The sequence below is a fragment of the Oryctolagus cuniculus genome, chromosome 10 (genome assembly GCF_964237555.1).
Source record: "Oryctolagus cuniculus chromosome 10, mOryCun1.1, whole genome shotgun sequence".
NCBI classification, from domain to species: domain Eukaryota; kingdom Metazoa; phylum Chordata; class Mammalia; order Lagomorpha; family Leporidae; genus Oryctolagus; species Oryctolagus cuniculus.
This window is the reverse complement of record NC_091441.1, coordinates 82,047,842-82,069,868: the sequence shown is the minus strand read 5'-3', so window position 1 is coordinate 82,069,868 and position 22,027 is coordinate 82,047,842. Positions and strand designations below refer to the sequence as shown.

Sequence of the window (22,027 nt, the reverse complement as noted above, 5' to 3'; positions counted from 1 at the left end):
GAATCCCTGAGCAGTCAAAGCCAGTTAGGCCCTGGAAGTGAATTCAACCTTGCCTGATTTGTAGACACAAACGAAACTTAACTTGAACCTTTTCTTATAACTGCCAGTTTTTAAACTTGGTTAATTAGGTAGAAATGGCTACTTAACTTATAATTATATAACTAGGACTACCAGTAGGACAGACCAATAAGGGTAGTATATAACTTTAATCACACAAGTGTTTTGTTGTTGTTTTATTTACACATTCACCCTATAAAAACACCTTCCACTTGTGCTCTCTCAGTACAGCCCTGGAGCCACTTATGGTTTGGAGCTGCCTAGTTCATGAGTCATTGTTCATTCAAATAAACTCTACAGTTTCACGGTGCAGGGGCCAGCACTGTGGTTCAGTGGGTTAAGGGACTGCTTGTGATACTGTCTTCCCATACTGGAATCCAGTCTCAGTCTCTCTCTCTTTCTCAGTCACTCACTCACTCTAGTTTTCAGATAGATGCTTTGATAAAGCATAGATATAATTAAAAAAAGATATTCTGCTTTGTATATACTCTAAATGTACAATAATGTAAAACTATGAGAAATATTTACAAAATAGTGATCCTATTACACATGTATTAAAATTTAAGGCATATGCATAAACCTGATAGTGAAATAAGCTATTTGATTTTATTTCTCTGGTCTCTAATTCTAAAGAGCTTTGAAGAATATACCACAGGCCTAATGGCAGTCCTCTGTTTTCAAACTGATAAAAAGTAATATTTTGTGGTTCTTTCAAATATGAATATAATCCTCCCTTTAAAATAGTAGTTTCTCTCTGTTTTCAAACTGATAGAAAGTAATATTTTGTGGTTCTTTCAAATATGAATTTAATCCTCCCTTTAAAATAGTAGTTTCTTAGTTATCTGGACAGAGCAGGACTACAAGTTACTGAGTCACATATACGCTCCATCAATTTCAAAACAAATGCACAGTAACACTGACTACCAGTGACTCTGTTCTTACACCTCCCATCTCTGCAGATGTGTGCTTATCTTACATCTACATTTTAGAAACTATGTAATAAATGCTCAAAAAAATCCACAAACTAAAGTTTTCATGTTCTTTGCAAATGTTTGTAAAGGTGATACTTAATACAATACTTGGGTATATTATGACAGAAGTTTAAAGATAAACTGGCTGATAAAGATATGAAAACATTCAAATCATGAGTTCCAAGGGAAAACAAGCAAACCACAATTAGCCACCAGCACTGACTTACCAGTTCCAAAAGTCAAGTTAAGTCAAAAGACGGTAAATACAAAAAAGCTCAAAAACAAATGGATGACATGAGAAATCAGGGAAGTAGCTGTCTGGGAAGAACAGTGAAGAAGCTGGGAACACACAGGGTGAAGCTTCCGGACACTGGTCATGGTCTATATCTTGATCTGGCTGCAGGTGATTTGGCTATCATCACTCTGAGATACTTCATCAAGCTGCACACTTGAAGTCTGCACACTGCTCTGTAACTTACTACCTTTTCACAAGGACACTGGCATGTGAAATCATCGCCTCTCCAAATTGGAAGCGTGGGTGTGAACTTACGCCATCAAGTCACCCTCTGAGTCAAGTAGTTACTACCACTTTACAAATGAAGGAACCAAGGCACACAAACTGAATGACCATACCCAATGTACCACAACCAATAAGGAGTAAAGACGGGACCGGAGCCCAGGCAGTCTGGCACCAGAGCCCCACTGACAACCCATTCCATTCTGAAAGGAGTCCTTGGAGCCCAGGAAGCTGTTAATTCCTGGACATTCATGGGGCTTTGAATACATGATTCTAAGCCAGGAAACACAAACACATCAGCCAAGGTGCCTTCACTTATTCCCATCAATTAGTATGGATTTTCAAAATCAAGCCTCCAGAGAAAAATAGATTTGCTTAATTTGGAGAACAGGGTTATGGATATTGTTCCAATTCCCGCCAACTGTCCTTAGCTTTTATTCACTTACTCAAGATGTTTAAGACAGCCCAGATGTTTTGTTGTATTCATTCTCTACACCTTCAGAATTCTAAGTTCAGAATTAGAAACCAGCTAAAGCACAACTTCAGAAAACAAGTCAAGAGTAACAATCTACAGAGTGTTTTTCCCTTAAATTTTTCAAATTCTCCACAGACTGTCAATAAAGCCTGCCCTATGTCCTATTTTGTACCATTTGTACTCCCTATGATGTGAAGACCAGTGGTGTTTAAACTTCTGTAAATCAAAATGATGCAGAGAAGATCGCATCTGTTCTACTACTGTTAGAACAAACTCCATTACTTTTCTCGCATTTCAAGCCCAGCTGGAAAATAAGAGAATTATAAAATACTTAATGTTACACTTCATATGAATCCAGTTTACTAAGTGAACTATTTTATGAGACTCTTCTTTTAGATACTTTGGTAGAGGAATTCAATTTCATATATAGTTCAAATAAGAAACACATCAGTTACGAAGACACTTGCGTTAGTTCCAAATCAAAGTTTACAGCCGGGCTAATAGGCTAAACAAATACAAGTTTCAGCTCTAGGGCTGACATTATGAATGGAAATGTGCGTCAGTGCTGAGCGTGTTTGTTAAGTGATGCTGTGTTTATTACTTGGTCAACAGAATTATCTCACACACATGACAAACAAGCAGTTGCTAGTATCAGTTAATGTGATTTAGGTTTTACAATGACAGCCCTTTTTGTAATTTTGAGTTTCAGTTTATTCAAGTGACTAATTTTAATCTAGCAAGCATATCGATCCAGCTGAAATAATTAGCTTTGGGGCTCCTGGGATCCTGTACTTCTGGGCAGGTGGACAGGTTTTTACTTGAAACAATTACTGCCAGGACTACAACTAGCTTCCTTGCAAAATCAAATCAATTCATCCACACTAGTTTTTAGACTGTTCTCAGAATTCTGTGAAACAAGGCCAGGATTGAAATACCCATTACATTTCCATGCTTTTAAACCAGTTTTCGAATTTCAAGATTTGGAAAATGTACTGAAATGAGCTATGCATTCATTTTCCTGATATAGCATGAGAAAAATAACTCCCACATACCTTTATCTACCCAACATGACAGCCAATCTCAAAAAAGTTTAAATACTCCAAGCACTTGAGAATGTTCCATAAGGTAATGTCAGAATTTTTTAAGAGGATTTTTTCCTTTAAGGTCCTGTAACTGACTTCTCACCCTTACCCCTGGTATATACACAAAATTAAAATATAAGATAAACCACTAGGAAAAGATATTTCAAAAGAAACTCTTTGATTGCCCTGGTAGATTTAATCCCTCAATGGCTCTCCATTATTAGTAACAGAATTTCAGTAGATAACAAAAGTTAAATATTTCACAGTTCACTGGGTGCTTTGTGGCTTAATGAGCTTGTGTCCTGTTCACGGTATTTACAGACTTCAACTGGTTTGGGAATCTCTGGGAAGAAAATGATTCTTCTCTTAGAAAGGAGTAGAAGGAAGGGAGAATCGAACTGGATAATGATTAGAGAGCCACTGATAACATTTCTACCTAACTAATGAAAACAAAGTGCTTGTATGAACAAACCAAGGTACCTTTATTTTTGATTATCCATAGCAGGGGAGTGAACCAGCAGATGGAGGATCTGGGGCCAGTGCTGTGGCACAGCAGGTTAAAGCCCTGGCCTGAAGCGCCGGCATCCCATATGGACGCCGATTCAAGTCCTGGCTACTCCTTTTCCAATCCAGCTCTCCGCTAATGGCCTGGGAAAGCAGTAGAAGATGGCTCAAGTCCTTGGGCCCCTGCACCCGCGTGGGAGACCTGGAAGAAGCTCCTGGCTCCTGACTTTGGATCGGCTCAGCTCCAGCCATTGCAGTCATCTGGGGAGTGAACCAGCGGATGGAAGACCTGTCTCTCTGTCTCTACCTCTCTAACTTTGTCTTTCAAACAAATAAAAATATATTTAAAAAATAAAAAAAGATGCAGGATCTGTTTCTGCCTCTTGAACAAAATGCAAATCACTAAATAATTAAAAAATAAATAAATAAAAAGTATGCAGAAGGAGGTGGAGATTATTATTTCTCAGTGGTACATGACCCCGTACTCCTATACTTTTTCAGTATTATGCTAATACTTGACCAGCTTTATGAAAACAATTTGCAGCTGGGTCCTCCCTAAGTTATGTAAGCACAAGGTTAATAATCAGCGTGAAGTAGTCAATGTTTCAGGTCAACCGATGTTCCATTAACTGGCATAGTCCATCTTTGTTATTTACTGCTACCTTCCCAGAGCTTGCTTGCTTTCTTTTTTTTTTTTTTAAGATTTATTTATTTATTTGAAAGTCAGAATTACACAGAGGATAAGAGGCAGAGAGAGAAAGAGGTCTTCCATCCGCTGGTTTACTCCCCAATTGGCCGCAACAGCTGGAGCTGTGCCGATCCAAAGCCAGGAGCCAGGAACTTCTTCCTGGTCTCCCACCGGGGTGCAGGAGCCTAAGGACTTGGGCCATCCTCTACTGCTTTCCAAGACCATAGCAGAGAGCTGGATCACAAGTGGAGCAACCAGGACTTGAATCAGTGCCCATATGGGATGCCGGCACTGCAGGAGGCGGCTTTTACTCGCTGCACCACAGCGCCAGCCCCTCCCAGGCTTTCTAAGCACAGTCTCCATAAGATCCTGGAGACTGGCTTATAAGCCTTTGGCAGAAAACAAGAGCTAGGCCATCATGGACTGCAATGGAAGATAAGGCAGAATCTGCGTCTTGGACTGCAAAGTCTCCATGTCAGCTGATTAACTTGATGGTTAGAATTTAGAACGTTACAGTTTCGCCACAAAGAAAAGGGTTACCTTAGGATCAGAGGTAAGCAACTTGAAGGCCTGATATACTTGGGCTTCCTTGACGCCACCACCAAGGTCCAGAAAGTTGGCTGGCTTCCCACCATTAAGGAAAATGATGTCACAAGTGGCCATGGCAAGCCCCGCACCATTGACTGTAAAATGCAAATGGTACAGAAGGTAAATACAGTGCCATGAAAGGGTCCATGGATTTTTTCCTTTCCCCATTCCTAGAGCAATAACTGCCGTCTTTGGAATTCTGCTCAACAAAGTAAATACACAGACTTTTCAGATAATCAAGAATCAGCTATGTTGCTAGGAGTTTCAGAAACTGAAAAAAAAAAGGGTGGAATTTTTTCATTTATTTGTTTGCTGAGGACATCCTCCTTTGAATGTGGCGTCCCTCTGAGACTAAACCACACAGGGCCCCAACTTCACCGTGTTCCAGACTTCTTACACTTAGTGCGACCATGAATGTTTACATAATGTTACTGGGAGAATGGAGAAAACCAGGGAAGAAATTACTGCACCAAAAACCAAAGTCCAATACCCCTGCTCCTCCTTCACATGAATATAAGGCCGATCCAGTCACTGAAACCAGAAACAAAACAGGCCAAGATTTTCGGAACTTTTCTTAAGAAACCAAGTAAAAAGTTTTAACATCAAAATTCTTGTTTTCTAGAGCCAAGTATTACTGATTTTTTGCCCTTCTTTTGCTTGTTATGCCTATTATATGAAATCACTTTCCTCTGCTTAGAAAGGTAAAAAACAAAAATCTCTGCAGAAACTCTCAAGGTCAAACACCTTCCACCGTTTTTGACCCCTGAATTCCCCTAGGCAAGCCTATGAACATTAACTAATTTAATTAAGCCTGGGACAACTCAAAGAAAAATGGTTGATACAGGATTTTAAAGCAATTTGAAAAATGTTCCTCTTGGCTTCTAAGGCTGCCACTTGGTCAAGTCATGCGCATCCTACAGAGGCTGCGAAGAATCGGTATTTAATTTGGTCTAAAAACACTATTACACTTTGGCCCTTTCTAAAAGCCCACAAGAATTGAGAGCCCATTAGCTTATCAGGATCAGAAGGTGTGAGTGCCAGCCTACACGACAGTTATTGCACCAATACACACCAAGAGCTTTTGGTATCACTTGTAATTGGAAGTCATTTTCTATTGTATCAAACAGCAAACTATTGGATGAGGGCTCTTCAGTTCTAAATATAACAGCACTGTTGGTTTAATGAGCTACAAATCTTATTTATTTTAATTCCATTAAGATTATGACTTCACTTTCCAACGCAATGCACTGGTTCAGCCAGAAACAGTCTTGTGGAATTAAGTTAGAAGTGTATAACTCTCAGCCCCATCAGCTGTGGACAATAACAGAAATTGTATTGCTTCTACAGGCCCATTCTGATCGCAGCTGAATAAGCCATTTTCACAAAGTTAGATGAGTATGGCAAAATCGATTGTTTTATTAATAAACTGGGATAATGGATTAAACCTTGATCATTTAGGTATCACAGAAACTGGGACTTTAGTAAAATGATTAAAGTATATGTCCCCTGCTACATCCTCTGAGAAAGCAATTCCAGACCAGTGCTTAGCATATGAATGCTGACTTAAGTTGCAAGGCTTCTAAATCTTACCAAACAGTTTAACTGAGATGGTTTCAACCAACAGTTCTCAGCCACAGGGATTTCCTCCCCAGACACATGGAAATAACTGGAGACATTTTTGGGGGTGGGGAAAGGGTCACAGCTGGTTTTTCACAGCTGGAGGCCAGAGAACCTGTTAAACATCTTGGGCAAAAAACCACCTCACCCCAGATTTCCAAAAGTGCCAGAGTTGGGAACCTCCACTTGAAACCAGTGATGAGCGGTTAAAATGAACTCTGAGAATAAACTCTGGATTGCTTCCTAAGACGTTTATAGCAGCAAAAAAAAAAGGGGGGGGGTATGCTTACTTGATTAGTAAATAACACTTCAGAAATGAAAATCCACAAAGTGTTCTTTTGATAGAACTGCTTCTTACCAAAGCAGGCAATGTTCCCGTCCAGTCCGATGTATTTTAGATCATATCTGGCAGCTTCATTTTCAATGGGCTCATTTTCTGATTTGTCATCCATAGCAAAGATGTCCTTCTGTCGGAATTCCGCGTTGTCGTCAAAGTTTATCTTGGCATCAAAACAGACAACTAAATAAAGCAGAAAGGAACATACCAGAATATTTTTAGGGGATCCATAAATTAAGTTCTCTAGGCTGGAGAGCACAGGAGAAACACAAAGCTGATGTTGTCACATTTTTCCCATGCTACAGGTAGGAGAGGCTGTTGTGGTTTTCTTGCCTTTAAGCTTTGAAGCTACGAAGACAGACAGGATGTGGTACCTGTTCTAAAGCAATGTTCTTACATTCTAGCAAACAGCACAGTAATATCTAACTTTTAGTCTATTCCCAATAAAACAACAAAGCTTGCAACTGCACATTCAAAGCCACAGGCCAGCACACTTAGACAGTTCTGACTTGCTGTTTTTACTATATTTGCTATTTTTAATATTTAACTGCTGATTATTGGCTTTCCCTTCTGTGCATAGGAACTGACAACAATACTAATCCTTTTGTCTTCCCTTGGCTTCCATCTGATAAGGCAAAATGAAATTGTTATTGAGTCAGTGTCTTCTCTAACATTTCCAAACACTTAGCAGAAAGAATGCTGGCCAGAAGTAAGAGTTTTTAAATCTGACCCTTAACTATGTAATCGATTTTTTTTTTTTTAGAAGAATTGTATGGGGCCAGAGTTGGTGGTGCAGGTCAAGCCTTGGCCAGCAATGTTGGCATCCCCTATGGATGCCAGTTCCAGACCCAGCTACTCCACTTCTGATCCAGCTCCCTGCTAATGTCCCTGGGAAAGCAGCAAAAGATGGTCCAAGTGGTTAGGCCTCTGCACCCACATGAGAGACCCGGAAGCAGCTCCGTGTTGCTTGCTATATGGGGACTGAAGCAGTGAGTGGAAGCTCTCCCTCCCTCTCTTTCTAACTCTGCCTTTCAAAAAAAAAAAAAAAAAAAAAAGAAATTGTACATATTTGATGTATACAATGTTTATACAGACACACATGCGCATGTTAAATGATTACTACAGTGAACTATCTCACTACATATATTTTTTCTAATAACTCAAAGTCTATACTTTTAGCAATCTTCAGTACCTATTACTCAACTCTGGAATCTTAGTAACTTTTGTCCTTCCCTAGGCCTTTGTTTTCTTATTTGAAAAAACCATGAGTAACAACTCCTACCACACTGAGGTCTGCTAAAACAAGGGTTACACCCTTGATTTGTGCAGAACCACCTTAGGACACTTCTGATTCCAGTAACAAAACACTGTGCGATCAAGATGCGTCAGACACAATGTGAGGATGCCAGGCATTCTCAGCACTGCTGTCTCCACCCTGTGGTGTCAACAGTAGAAATCCATCTTTATCCACCAAGTGTCCTGGGCACTGCAAAATCCATTCTGTAACAGAGACAGCCCACAAAGCACTTCCCTCGGTTTACAAGATATCATCTACATGTACAATCGGAGAGAGATCGCAGTGAGGAGGCTGGCCTGCCAGATACCTGTTTTCCAAACCCTTTTATATCTCTCCTCTAGAGCAGAAATTCATTGTGTATGACACCCGTTCATCACATCGTCCTTTAACTTAATTTTGGACACTGACAGGAAGGAAGCATGGATCAAGAATTTATAGTTACTGCCCACTCTCCTCCTGTATTGCTGACCAGCAACTAACTCTTGAAAGAGGCACAGCCAGCAGCTGGTGCTATGGCCCAATGTGTAAAGCCACTGCCTATTACGCCACACCCCACAAAGCTTTGGTTCCTGTTCTGGCTGCCCTGATCCATTTTCTTAGTAATGTGCCCAGCAAAACAGCAGAGAATGGGCCAAGTGCTTAGGCCCCTGTCACAGCTCCAGCTGTCAGAGCCACTTAGGAATTGGATCAGTGGATGAAGATCTCTCTTTTCTCTCTCTCTTTCTCTCTCTTTCCCCATCCCCCCGTCTCTGTAACTATGCCTTTCAAATAAATATAAAAATCATTAAGAAAAAAAATTTTAAGGCCGGCGCCGCGGCTCACTAGGCTAATCCTCCGCCTAGCGGCGCCGGCACACCGGGTTCTAGTCCCGGTCGGGGCACCGGATTCTGTCCCGGTTGCCCCTCTTCCAGGCCAGCCCTCTGCTGTGGCCCGGGAGTGCAGTGGAGGATGGCCCAGGTGCTTGGGCCCTGCACCCCATGGGAGACCAGGAAAAGCACCTGGCTCCTGGCTCCTGCCATCGGATCAGCGCGGTGCGCCGGCCGCAGCGCGCTGGCCGCGGCGGCCATTGGAGGGTGAACCAACGGCAAAGGAAGACCTTTCTCTCTGTCTCTCTCTCTCTCACTGTCCACTCTGCCTGTCCAAAAAAAAAAAAAAAAAAAAAAAAAAAAAAAAAAAAAAAAAAAAAAAAAATTTTAAAAAGAGGCACGGCCAGCTGTGTATATCTAGCTGAAAATCAAGTGCACGGTCGGCAAAATTCACTTGCTTCCTATGAAAAGAAAACATTTGACGTTACAGCACCCTAGGGTTGCAGATGCTAGGTGCAGGTTTTTCCCAAGAGTCAACCTACAATAACTTTAAAGCACTCTGATGCATATCTGTGTAGAACTGGTATATTCACATCTCCGAACACTTGACATAAATGCAAATCAAGACCACACATTACCTAAAGTAGCACTGACTGACAAGAGGGAATCTTGCAGGGAAGTTAATGTCTGCCTGAGTCCTTAGTCCTGCCACAAAATATCCAACCACTTTGCCCACACACTGTGAATATATGGAGTAAATGAGTAATTACTTTCCAAAGTTCTGAAATCTTAATGATGGAATCCTACAACTACTTAAGGAATTGGCCAATGTTCTCTGTTTCATGCTAGGGCACTTTCCCAGTAGTTAACGACCAGCATAATAATCAATGAAAAAGCAACTGTATTCTTGGCTTTCCAATGGACTTATAAATACATTCTAATTAATTTATTAGTAATTTTAGCTCCTACATTATTCACTGGCAAGACAACTTGCAACTGACACCTTCAAGATGAATGGGCAAAGGCTATCAAATTGACTTCCTAAATGAAGAGTTTCAAATAAAAAAATCTTTGGTCAAGATCAATAAACCAGTAAATCAAAATAGTTCCAACCTGATCTTTGCCCCTTACAAAGAGTATGGTTACAAGCTTTTGAGAGCGATCATAATTAATGCATATATATGCAAAGTTCGGAAGGCAGTCCCAAGTAAATGCCTGTAAAGCCAGATTTTCAAAAGAGGTTTTCCTGTGATATGACAGACATGCCACATACAGAAATGAGTGCACAGTTTGGGGACCACAGAGGCTGAAGATGGTGACCATGGGATAAAACGGCGTGTGTCCTGGGGCTGGCATCATGGTACAGTGAGTTAAGCTGCCACCTGTGATGCCAGCATCCCACATGAGCAGCTGGCTGGAGCTCTGGCTGCAGCCACTTGGGGAGTGAGCCAGCAGATGGAAGATCTCTGTCTCTCCTTTTCTCCCAAATACTGGGCCGTATGCTTTGCTTTGAACTCCGTCACTCAGGCAGATTCTGGCATCAGGAACAACTGGGTAGAGAATACAATGCGGGCACTTCCTAGCCAGCTAGGCGTGGGCACATCATCTCTCTTAAGCCCAGCGGCATTGTCTACGAAATGAAGATCAGAGTACTGTCTACTACCTGGTATTGCTGGAAAGAGGGACAACATGCAAAGCACTCAGTCTAGGACAGCAGGCATTCGTGAGCAGTATTATCATCACCACCATCCTCCTCACGTACCGTGCTCTTGTGACAGAGTTTCCCGTTACTGCAGCTCAGGTTATACAACTCTCCTTTCTTACCGTCACAAAAAATTACCTGTACTTTGTCCCTTATCCTTAAAATCCTAGACTTGTATCTGGAGTACATCTAAACAACTGTCTTCCTGGAGGTTACAAAAGTACCAGTAACCTGTGATTTTCAGTAAAAAGCCGCCTTCACAGTCCTTAAGAATTTTCCCAAAGGAAGGATTTTAATGGCTGGCATTTTTAGGCATCATGAATGACAGAGGAGATTTCTGGCTGAGGGAAGAGGGTAAAAGAGAGGTATCTGGTGACGCTCAAGTCACATCACACCTTTGCATAGGCAGAGCAGCTGAAGACTGGTAGGCTGATGCTCAAAGCCAAGTGTGAGACCTACAGTCCCAAACCCGCCCACACCTGGTTGTGTAAACGCAGCTTTGCTCAGGTAAAGTCATGTCGCTTCACTCACATATTGTCAGTGACTATTTCCCAAGGCAACAGCAGAGGTGAGTACTTAGAGCAGACTGTGATGCCTGCATATCCCATAATATTTACTAACTGGCCATTTAGAGGAAAAGTCTGCCAATCCCTATCAAGTTACCATTCTTACCACATTTGTGTCCTTACAGGTATCATCACATCTTTTCAAACCAAGGAAGAAACATAGGAAAGGTGCATTCTACTAGCATGAAAATTAAAAAAATAAATAAATAAATAACAAACCAAACAAAAACCTGCAGCTAAACAACAGTAGATTAATCCTAGAATACTGTTTGGCTCTTATATGCTTTATTTAACCCCATAAGATCCTTCCGAATGCACTGCTAGAGCCAATGTGCTAAAAAGAGGTTGATGGTGATGTCAACAGCAGGGCAATAAAATACACTTGGCTGCTCAAACCTTACCATTCCCATTTTAAAAAACAACAAACTACAGAAAAATGTATTTTTGGAGGTACTGCGCTTGGCTCAGACATTCAGATTTTCAATGTCACATTAATGAAACTTCAATTCCATAGAAAATTCATCTTGAACAAAGGCCATTCCATGTAGAACGTTGGTGGAAAAAAACACATACCTATTAATATTTATAAAACAATTTTCACCATCAAAAGCACATTGTTACATGCTTGATAGATTATACAAATGAATTTTCCTTCTGAACAAATATCAAAGCGAGCTGTGGTACTTATACTCACAGGGTGTTTGTGCTGTTTTGTTTAGTGGTGGGAGATTCTGGAGGCTGCTAATTCAACAGCCTCGATGGAGGACATGACTGGCAGTTGCAGGCCTCTGACCCCAAGTTTTAAACGAAGAATGTGCCACAGAATTAAACAAAAGGAAAGTGCATTTCAGAAGGGGAGACTTACACATAAAGGAAACATAAAAATAGCAGGAAATAAGACTGTCATAATTAGTTTGAAAAATAATCTGTCTTCAAGCAACAAAGTGCATTTGATTGGTGATAAATAACCATAATGCACTATTGAAACATGCCTTGCCAAGATGGCCTTTAAAATGCTGATGCTTGAAAATTAGTCCGCTTTCCATTAAATATTGATGTTCCAGGAGTTGTACGCATTTTAGAACTTTTCTTTAGTTGCTGTGAAAAAACAGACAGGGGGCAGATGGGGGGATGGAGGTAGAGAACTGAAAACGTTCTTGAAGATAAAGTCTCGTGTATAAAGAGAGAAACAGAGCAACACCCACCAGCACTGGGCACTTGCCAGTGTGGCAATTTAGGGAAATCAATCTGAAGAAAGAAAGGCACTTTAAGTGTCATTTAACTTGGGATCAGCCAGACATAATTCTCAAAGAATCTTGGTCAGACAGTCTCTGCTTCAAACTGAGTCACTTGGCCTTTAGCTCTGCGAATGGACTCGGGCTCCAACTGCTAAAGTTACCCGACATGAGGAATTTTTAGTCTTTGGGCTCCGGACACGTGGGGTGAGCTGAGAGCATTCTGTGTTGTCTATGCTGCACATAGTAAGACAGTCAGCATTCCTGGTCTCTACTGACAATCAACAATACCCCTAGAGATTGCCAAATGTCTCAGGGGAGGGAGGAATGCCTGTTTTTCTCATCTAGAACCTCTTGCTTCAAACATAAAAAGGGGTCTGTGTACATGCAGAGCTGACTAAAGGTGAGAGGATACAAAATGTGACATAAAAATGTTACAGTGTCTCCCAAAACCAACAGATGTGTGGTAGGGAGATAGATCAACAAATAACTAATGATAAAACAGTGCTTCTTACTTGGCCAAAGGTTTAATGAATTAATTTAGAACTGCAGACAATCAAGAAAACAACAGTTAAGTTCTCTGATTATTTAAGCAACAGTTGATTTTTGTTTCAAGAGAGACTGAGTCATTCTGGTAGACCCATTTTGACTCAGTTTCCCTTGCTGGAAGGAGGACAAACAGCCACCTTTGCTGCCAGCTACAGAAAGCCTGGCTGAGGAAGGCGCTAATTCACAGTAGAGAATCCTGATTCTCTCCAGGTCTAAAGCAAATCCACACTTCCTTTATTTATTCTCGATTTTCAAAATCTGAAAGCTAGAAAGAGCTCTACTCTACATAGACTCGCAGGAAAAAAAGTGATCTTTCATCCACTGGTTCACTCCCAAATGCCCTCAACGGCCCCAGTTGGGCTGGGCCAAAGGCAAGAGCCAGGAACTCCACTCAGGTCTTCCACCTGGGTGGCAGGAACCCAATCACCTGAGCAGTCACTGCTGCCTCTCAGGAGGCATTAACAGGAAGCTGGAATTAGCAGCAGAGCTAGCACTCACATACGGGCACCGCAACATGGGATACGGATGTCTTAAGTGGTCTCCACCATACAGCAAATGCTCCCTCTCAGTACACACTGTACATGGCCCAGTTACACGAGCAAAATTAGATTCTCTCATCCTCAGAGACTTTCTAACAAAAACTAAGCTGACATAGGCTTCTCTCACTAGTAACCCTCAGGAGCCTGGGTAAGAGTCACTAAACTACATCACAGTCAGAAGGGGCAAATTAGACTCCTTGAATCAGGTTGTTCATCACATGGAAAACTAGTTCCAAGACTTCAATTCTTTCTTCACGTGAAGAATACTCCAGGGGGACAACACTGTGGTGTAGCAGGTAAAGCTGTTGCCTGCAGTGCTGGCATCCCATATGAGCGCCAGTTTGAGCCCCGGCTGCTCCACTGCCGATCCAGTTCACTGCTATGGCCTGGGAAAGCAGGAGAAGATGGCCCTAGTCCTTAGACCCCTATACTCACGTGGGAGACCCAGAGGAAGCTTCTGGTTCCTAGCTTTGGACTGGCCCAGCTCCAGCCATATGGCCATATGGGGAGTGAACCAGCGGATAGAGACCTCTCTTTCTCTCTCTGTCTCTCTCTGCTTCTCTATAACTCTGCCTTTCAAATAAAAAGAAATCCTTATATAATTTATTAAAAAAGTAATATTCCAGGCATATTTAGCAGCTTAGATATTCACAAAGCTATTGCTCTTCTTCAACTGACATTGCCAGTAGTACAAATTTGGACGGTGCTTCCCTGGCTCCTGGCTTTGGATCGGCGTAGCTCTGGCCACAGCGGGCATTTGCGGGGTGAACCAACAGAAGGAAGACCTTTCTCTCTGTCTCTCTCTCTCACTAACTCTATCTGTCAAATAAAAAAAAAAAATTTGGACGGTGCTTCATAAAGTTCATAGAAAATAAGATTAAAAGACACCATACGGGCACAGGTTTATATCCTGGCTGTTCCACTTCTGGTCCGCTCCCTGATAATGGCCTGGGAGAGCAGTGGAAAATGATCCAAGTACTTGGCCCCCTGCATCCATGTGGGAGACCTGGATGAAGCTCCTGACCTCAGCCTGGCTCCTCCCTGGCCACTGCAGCCATCTGGGAAGTGAACCAGTAGATGGAACATCTCTGTCGTCTGTCTGTCTCTCTCTCTCTAACTCTGCCTTTAAATAAACAATAAAGCTTACTAAAAAAAATTTCTGAAGATCTCTCACATGTATGGATTTCAGTTTTCTGCACCAAAATAAACATCTTTTAATTTTAATATACATGAATATTTTTAAATATACCTGTATTAGCAATAACTTGGATTTTTTTTTTAAATGTTCCTCATTTAACAACAGAACACTGAAGAAATTCTCCTACAAAGAAAAGGTGTAATAAACCGGTTTAAAGTAAAAATATTTGTTGTGATGCTGAGTTCCCTAAACATAAAAAATACGAGAATTATTATTGAAGTTTCAATGTGAAAGTTCACACGTGAGATCTTCTGTCATTAATGATATAAATGGATATAGCTTAAATACTCAGATTATATATATTAAGATAATCAATATTGCCAAGACATAAATGACTGCTTTTACAACTCCTAAATAAAGGATTGCTATAGGGGATTGTGACATGATGAAGACCAATTTGTACATTTGGTCATTAATCACCATTTCCTAATTGGGTTTAATTTGACTACTGCTCATTAGAGTTATAAACCAACATACTCATTTAATTGTGAATATAATTCAATAGCTGAACTTTTATGGTACAATGAACAAATTAATAGCTAAAGATAATTCTGTTCTTAAAAATATCACATAGGACTTACATTTTAATGAACTGCTTTATAATTATTCAAAAAAAAACTGCAAGAATTTTCCTTCCTCTTAAGAATGAAAACACAACCTCAGACTTCATGAGGTTTTACAAACACCCTCTAGGCAGAGCTCCTGTACCCCTGTTCCCTGCTGCCAGACCCCAGCTTGTGACTGATTACTTCCCAAAAGGCTGAATAAAAATAGTACTTCAGACTGACTTCTCCTACTCCACAGCTGAATCTCCATCTTTCTGAATATGAAACAATCAGGCTACTTGTGCACACTAGTTTGAAAACCAACATCTGACCTTTAAGAACTTGGATACTGAGCCTCTTCTCCTACATTCCTTGATTTAATTATCAGCCACTCAATGCAGCGTGCATTTTGACTAGTATTCTCAAACTGAAGACTACTTCTAGGTCACCGTGGTGAAAGCAAAATAACACTTGAAAAGGAGAAAAAGGAAAAAAGAAGGCAGGGCACTGGAAGTGAGTGTGGTGTATCAGAACCAACATGCCCAGGAGACTCATGAGAGACCAGGGTTCGAATCTCAACCCATGAAACTAGCTGCCCAGGGAGGGAGTCACACTAATTTTTAATCCTCTGTAAAATGGGGATAACAACTCCTAACTTTGCAGGGTTATGGCAAAGACCAAAAAGAATGCACGTAAAAGTTCATCACAGGCTGGCGCCACAGCTCACTAGGCTAATCCTCCGCCTTGCGGCACCGGCGCACTGGGTTCTAGTCCCGGTCGGGGCGCCGGATTCTGTCCCGGTTGCCCCTCTTCCAGGCCAGCTCTCTGCTGTGGCCAGGGTGTGCAGTGGGGGATGGCCCAAGTCCTTGGGCCCTGCACCCCATGGGAGACCAGGAGAAGCACCTGGCTCCTGCCATCGGATCAGCGTGGTGCGCTGGCTGCAGCGCACGCAGCCGTGGCAGCCATTGGAGGGTGAACCAACGGCAAAGGAAGACCTTTCTCTCTGTCTGTCTCTCTCTCTCACTGTCCACTCTGCCTGTCAAGAAAAAAAAAAAAAAAGTTCATCACAGAGCCCGACATGGAAGTTCAAGAAACAGTTTCTTCCCCTTCCCAGCTTTTCTTTATGAAATCCTGATGAGTCACAGAAATTATTCAAAGTAGCTATGAATAAAGGTCATTTGCATGCAAATGACATGGCACAGATTTATCTGATGCTCTTCTGTATAAATCAGGAAATATGTTCTGTTTTTAACAAGTTTAGTTTTAAACACTTATTTATTTATTTGAAAGGCAGAATGACAGAGACAGGTGAGGAGGGAAAAACAGAAATCTTCCATGTGTTGGTTCACTCCCCAGCTGGGGCAGGGCTAGGCCAGGCCAATCCCGGGAGCCCAGAACCGCATCTGAGCCTTCCATGTAGGTGGCAAGGACCCAAGTACTTGGCCCATCTTTCTACTGTTTTCTCAGGCACATTAGAAGGGAGCTGAAAATCAGAAGCAGAGCAGCTGGGGCTCAAACTGCGCCTGGATACCAGAAGCTGATGCTGCAGGCGGTGTCTTAACCCCCTGCAGCACAATGCCAGCCTGAAATAAATTCTTTTCAATGGCTTCTTAAACAAGAACTCTTTGCTTGTTCTAATCTGAGATCCACCTAGAGAATGACCTATTCTGCGTTTAATGCTTAATGTTTCCATATACATCGGCTCACCTCATTTTCACATCCATCTTGTTAGACATGGATTAACAAACAAAGACTTGAGGCTTAGAAAGACTAAGCAACTAGCTCAGATCTGTCCCCAGAGCAGGACAGGTCCAGAATTTATAGCCAAGCCTGTAAGATTCTAATGACACGGTATTTTAGTTTTTCCAAGTCAGACTGCAGAATCTCTGCTAAGGAGAAATACCGTGTGTCCACCTTGCTCCACATCTTGATGTAACTGCACATAGGAATTTACCCATTTATCACTGCAGTGGGAAACCCTATCAGGGGATACTGAGAGGAAAGGTACTGGAAAAGACAAAGTTCAAGGAACTTTCATTCTGGTACCACTATCCTACCTACCTGCTATCCCACTCCCAGCAGCCACCCACCCCCCTCACACACACATTCATAGTGTATGCTACCAAATTAATAAGATCATATTGAACACTCACTATATGCAAGACATAGTAGTCCAATGGTGGTAGATAATGAGATATGAAACAGTTATTTGTAAGTAACTGATAGGAAAACCTTTCGCCACAAAAAAGCCACCTCCTCCTACTGGAAGCAGAAATCGCTCCACTGTGCGGTAATAAGGACCTCACTAGGAAGGTGTAAATCCAGCACAGGACACAGGGCCAAACTAGCTGCACAAAAGCAGGCGCATGGATAACCCACAAACTCAATCGTTTCCATCCCCATGCAAATCCTTAGATTAACGACAGCAACAAGAGGCCCCAAAACGGGTTTGTGCATGCGTGAATGTACGCGTGGCTGGTGTGCTGCAGTGAGGGCAATGGACACTTTTTAAGAAAAACAAGAAGCAGCTTCCTCTGAGGCCTGATATTTGGTTGCAAACAAACCCAAGAGCTGAAATGTTCAACCGTGTCATGGGAGCATTTGAAACTACGGCTCTAACTAACTTACTGAAAGAAATTAATGCAAAGCTACTGCTGCAGTCTTCTGTGCAATTCATTTTATAGTTTGCATAAATAATTATGATATACTCATTTGTTTTCTCAATTTTCTTTTCTTACCTTGTCCTTCTGGAGTTTCACCGAAGGGATTCACTTCCACCTGAGTAGCATCAATTTTCAGGAAGAGATTATACAGCTTCTTAATTTGATCTGCAGCCTAAATGTGATCGAGTGAAATAGAATTACACTAAAGCAGTAACAGAAAATTTATTTTCCTGAATTAATGAAACCTTAAAAATAGCAAGTTACATCTATAATTTCAGTTAGGTTTTCTGAAGGGAAAAACAGAAAAGCATAATTATTTTAATTTCTACTGTTATTCATTAGAAGGAATCACTCAAATTTTCTCCAGACACCAGTAGAGACCATTATCAAAAAAAACAAAGTATTTTCGGCAGAGCCTTAAAACGTTGCTAATCTTTTTGTAAATTATCATGTCCCTATTAGCCGAGTTATCCTGCAATGTAAGCTACAATCATTAATACAAACAAGCTCAATTTAAGTAAAAGGTAAACATGATTTTGAGAGTTTATAATGACTAGGTTTTCCTTATTATGCTGGGGTAAAACAGTTATTATATTCAACAATCCAAGCCTATAATCTGAGAAACAATTACCAAGTGTCTAAATGGAAATTATTGCAAGACAGGAAGATGAAGGTCTTAAGCAGCAGAGTTGAAGCACAGTTCAAACTGAAGGCAGATTGTCATAAAAGCACACAACGGGCCGGCGCCGCGGCTCACTAGGCTAATCCTCCGACTAGCGGCGCCGGCACACCGGGTTCTAGTCCCGGTCGGGGCGCTGGATTCTGTCCCGGTTGCCCTTCTTCCAGGCCAGCTCTCTGCTGTGGCCAGGGAGTGCAGTGGAGGATGGCCCAGGTGCTTGGGCCCTGCACCCCATGGGAGACCAGAAGTACCTGGCTTCTGCCATCGGATCAGCGCAGTGCGCCGGCCGCAGCACGCCAGCCGCGGCGGCCATTGGAGGGTGAACCAACGGAAAAGGAATACCTTTCTCTCTGTCTCTCTCTCTGCCTGTCAAAAAATAAAAAAATAAAAAAAAAATAAAAAAAAAAAAAAAGGCACACACAACGGACAAGAGTACCCGAGGTGTGCCCAGCGTTACTCCCTTGACTTCACTGTTCTCAGCCGGCTTCTAATTCACGTGCAGGCTGGGGTCTGGGAGGCCAACAGGAGCCCTGGTGCGACCTGAAAGCTCACATCTGCCCCAGCAGAGACCATGGTGGTTGGCTGAGCACTGGGCTTCAGCACCACTCTTGTTTCCCAGACTTGCTTTTCAACCATCAGAGCTTTAGTTTTTGGCCCTTTCCCACCTCTGTGCTTTGGGTCTGGGGAGTTGATCCATCAAAGTCGCTGGCCAGCTGGCTTCCAGAGCAGTTCAGCCAATGGGAAGCAGTGGTGGGAGACAAGAGGTGGGAGCAAGGGAAAAGCCAGGGTGCTTCCACTCCTCTCCTGCTGCCTGGGCCAGCGGCTCCTCCTATGGTGCCAGCTACAATAAGAGATGCCCACCAGAGTTCCAGCTTCTGTGTCCAAGGGCCAGTAGCACCATGGCCTTCTCTCCTGTGCCTAGAGCCCACGTGCAGGAGCAATTTGCTAGTACTGTTTAGCTGCAGGTGGCTTCCCTGTGTACTCTTAAATTTCTCAGTCCTGTAGCTACTATGTAACAAATTCCCCCAAATAAATCTCCACTGGCATAAACACAGGACGTGGTTCCAGGTTTAAATGGAAGGTCTCCTCTAGATGTATTCTATGCTATCTTAATGAATATGATATCTATCTATAAATTCACTTAAATCCTAACTTGAAACCCAATGTATGGATGTAAACAAATGTCCATAATGAATATGACTAGACAGGGTAGGAGACTGACCAAGCAGTCAAGTCAAGGCAGAGGATGTACACATCCCACAGGGCAGTGCCGGGGATCAAGTTCCGGCTCAGCTCCCAGTTCCAGCTTCCTGCTAATATAACAGGTGCTGGATCAAGAAGCTGAGTCCTTGATAGTCACCTGGCAGGCATAGATTGAGTTCCTCTCTCTCTCTCTCTGCCAATGAAATAAGTAAAACACAGTAGTAAGACCAGGCATCTAGTCATGTTTATGGCTACATACTACTTGTATAGGTACAAAATTCCCAAAGTATTCAAGGGTTTCCTCCAGTGGTAACCCTCAGCCACACAGCTCCACAAGCCCCCCTGCAGCAAGTACCTTGGCAATTTGGCCTTCACCTAAGACATATTTTATACACACGCAAGTCTGCATATCCTCTATCCTTTCTCAAAAAAAAAAAAAAAAAAAAAAAAAAAAAAAAAAAAAAAACTTGGTTCTGTATCTTTTTTTTAAAAAAAAGATTTTATTTATTTATTTGACTGGTAGAGTTACAGACAGTGAGAGAGAGAGAGAAAAGGTCTTTCCCCACCCCTGGTTCACTCCCCAAATGGCCGCCACAGCTGGAACTAAGCCGATCCAAAGCCAGGAGCCAAGTGCCTCCTCCTGGTCTCCCACACGGGCGCAGGCGCCCAAGCACTTGGGCCATCCTCCACTGCCTTCCCGGGCCACAGCAGAGAGCTGGACTGGAAGAGGAGCAGCCGGGACTAGAACCTGGCGCCTATATGGGATGCCAGTGCCGCAGGTGGAGGATTAACCCAGTGAGTCATGGTTCTGTATCTTAATTCTTCCTTAACAGACTTTGTAGATGCTTCATTAGCCACATATGTAAATCACTCTTACTCTTTTAATTTGCTGCATTCTTGTTGTATCACAACTTATTTCTCATATAACTAATTATAATGTTGGATTCTGTTTCTGTTTTTTTTTTTTTCCTTAAATAATTTGAGAGGCAGAGAAACAGAGAGGGCGTCCAAGTTCTCATCCACTGGCTCACTCCCCAGATGTTCCCAGCAGCCCTGAACTGGGAGCCAAAGTGAGGAGCCGCATTTCCCATGTGGGTGGCAGGAACCAATCAGTTGAGCTATCACTGCTGCCTCCCGAGAAGCTGTAGTCAGGCGTCGGAGGTCGGAATCAAACTCAGGTACCCAAAAATGGGACACAGGCATCTTAAATGTTCAACATCTGCTCCTGAATTATTTCTAGTTGTTTGTTATTACTTACCACACTGAGGCTAAACATTTCTAGGGTAAATTCCCCAGAGCTGAGCAGAAAGGGGAACAGACATTTTAACTACTGAGAGATTCTGTTTCAATTGCTCTTGGTGGAAGCCTTTCCTAATTTTCATCCCTTTATAAGCCAGGAGAACAGAGACTGCTCTGCCTCTCCCAATGGATGGACGGCCACTCAGCTTGTCTGTTATGTAAAAAAGAGTTATCTTTTTACTTCACAGAGAGATGTATTTTGCATCTCTTTCCTTATGAGTAAGTATGGTCATTTTATGAGATTTCAGTCATAAAAAGCTTTTCTGGGGGCCGGTGCTGTGGCACACTGGGTTAACGCCCTTGCCTGAAGCGCCAGCATCCCATATGCGCACTGGTTCGAGACCTGGCTGTTCCACTTCCTATCCAGCTTTCTGCTATGGCCTGGGAAAGCAGTAGAAGATGGCCCAAGATCTTGGGCTCCTGCACCCGTGTGGGAAACCCAGAAGAAGCTCTTGGCTCCTGGTTTCGGATTGGAGCAACTCCAGCTGTTGCAGCCAATTGGGGAGTGAACCATCAGATGAAAGACCTCTCTCTCTCTCTCTGCCTCTCTTCTGTGTAACTCTGACCTTCAAATAAATAAATCTTAAAAAAAAAAATGGCTTTTCTGTCTTTCCCCCTCCACCACCACAACACACCCTTGTAGAACAACAGATTTTAGACAGGAACACATACTTGGTAGCTTTTACTTATTTTTTTGTGGTGTCAAATAATAAACCATGGTTTAGAGGAAGTGGGCATGAATCACAGGAAACACACTAACAATTTAATAAAATAATCATTTCTTATGTTGTTCACCCATGAGTGAAGGCCCTCCAATATGGCCAAGGCACATCCTGTATGAAAATGAAGTCACTTTCACAGACACGGTGAATCAGAGGGGACTTGACACATAATTTCTGTATGAAAGACA

General features: G+C 42.3%; 1 protein-coding gene across 1 annotated transcript in view; it reads right to left on the bottom strand.

Moving 5' to 3' along the window:
• Window positions 1–22,027, bottom strand: part of SUCLG2 (succinate-CoA ligase GDP-forming subunit beta) — a 296,898-nt gene that overhangs the window by 112,112 nt on the left and 162,759 nt on the right. The window contains exons 7-9 of the mRNA XM_002713297.5: window positions 18,012–18,108; window positions 6,858–7,019; window positions 4,835–4,977 (exon numbers count right to left, since the gene is read on the bottom strand). Coding sequence (XP_002713343.1) covers window positions 4,835–4,977; window positions 6,858–7,019; window positions 18,012–18,108 — 402 coding nt within the window. The remainder of the gene's footprint in view (window positions 1–4,834; window positions 4,978–6,857; window positions 7,020–18,011; window positions 18,109–22,027) is intronic.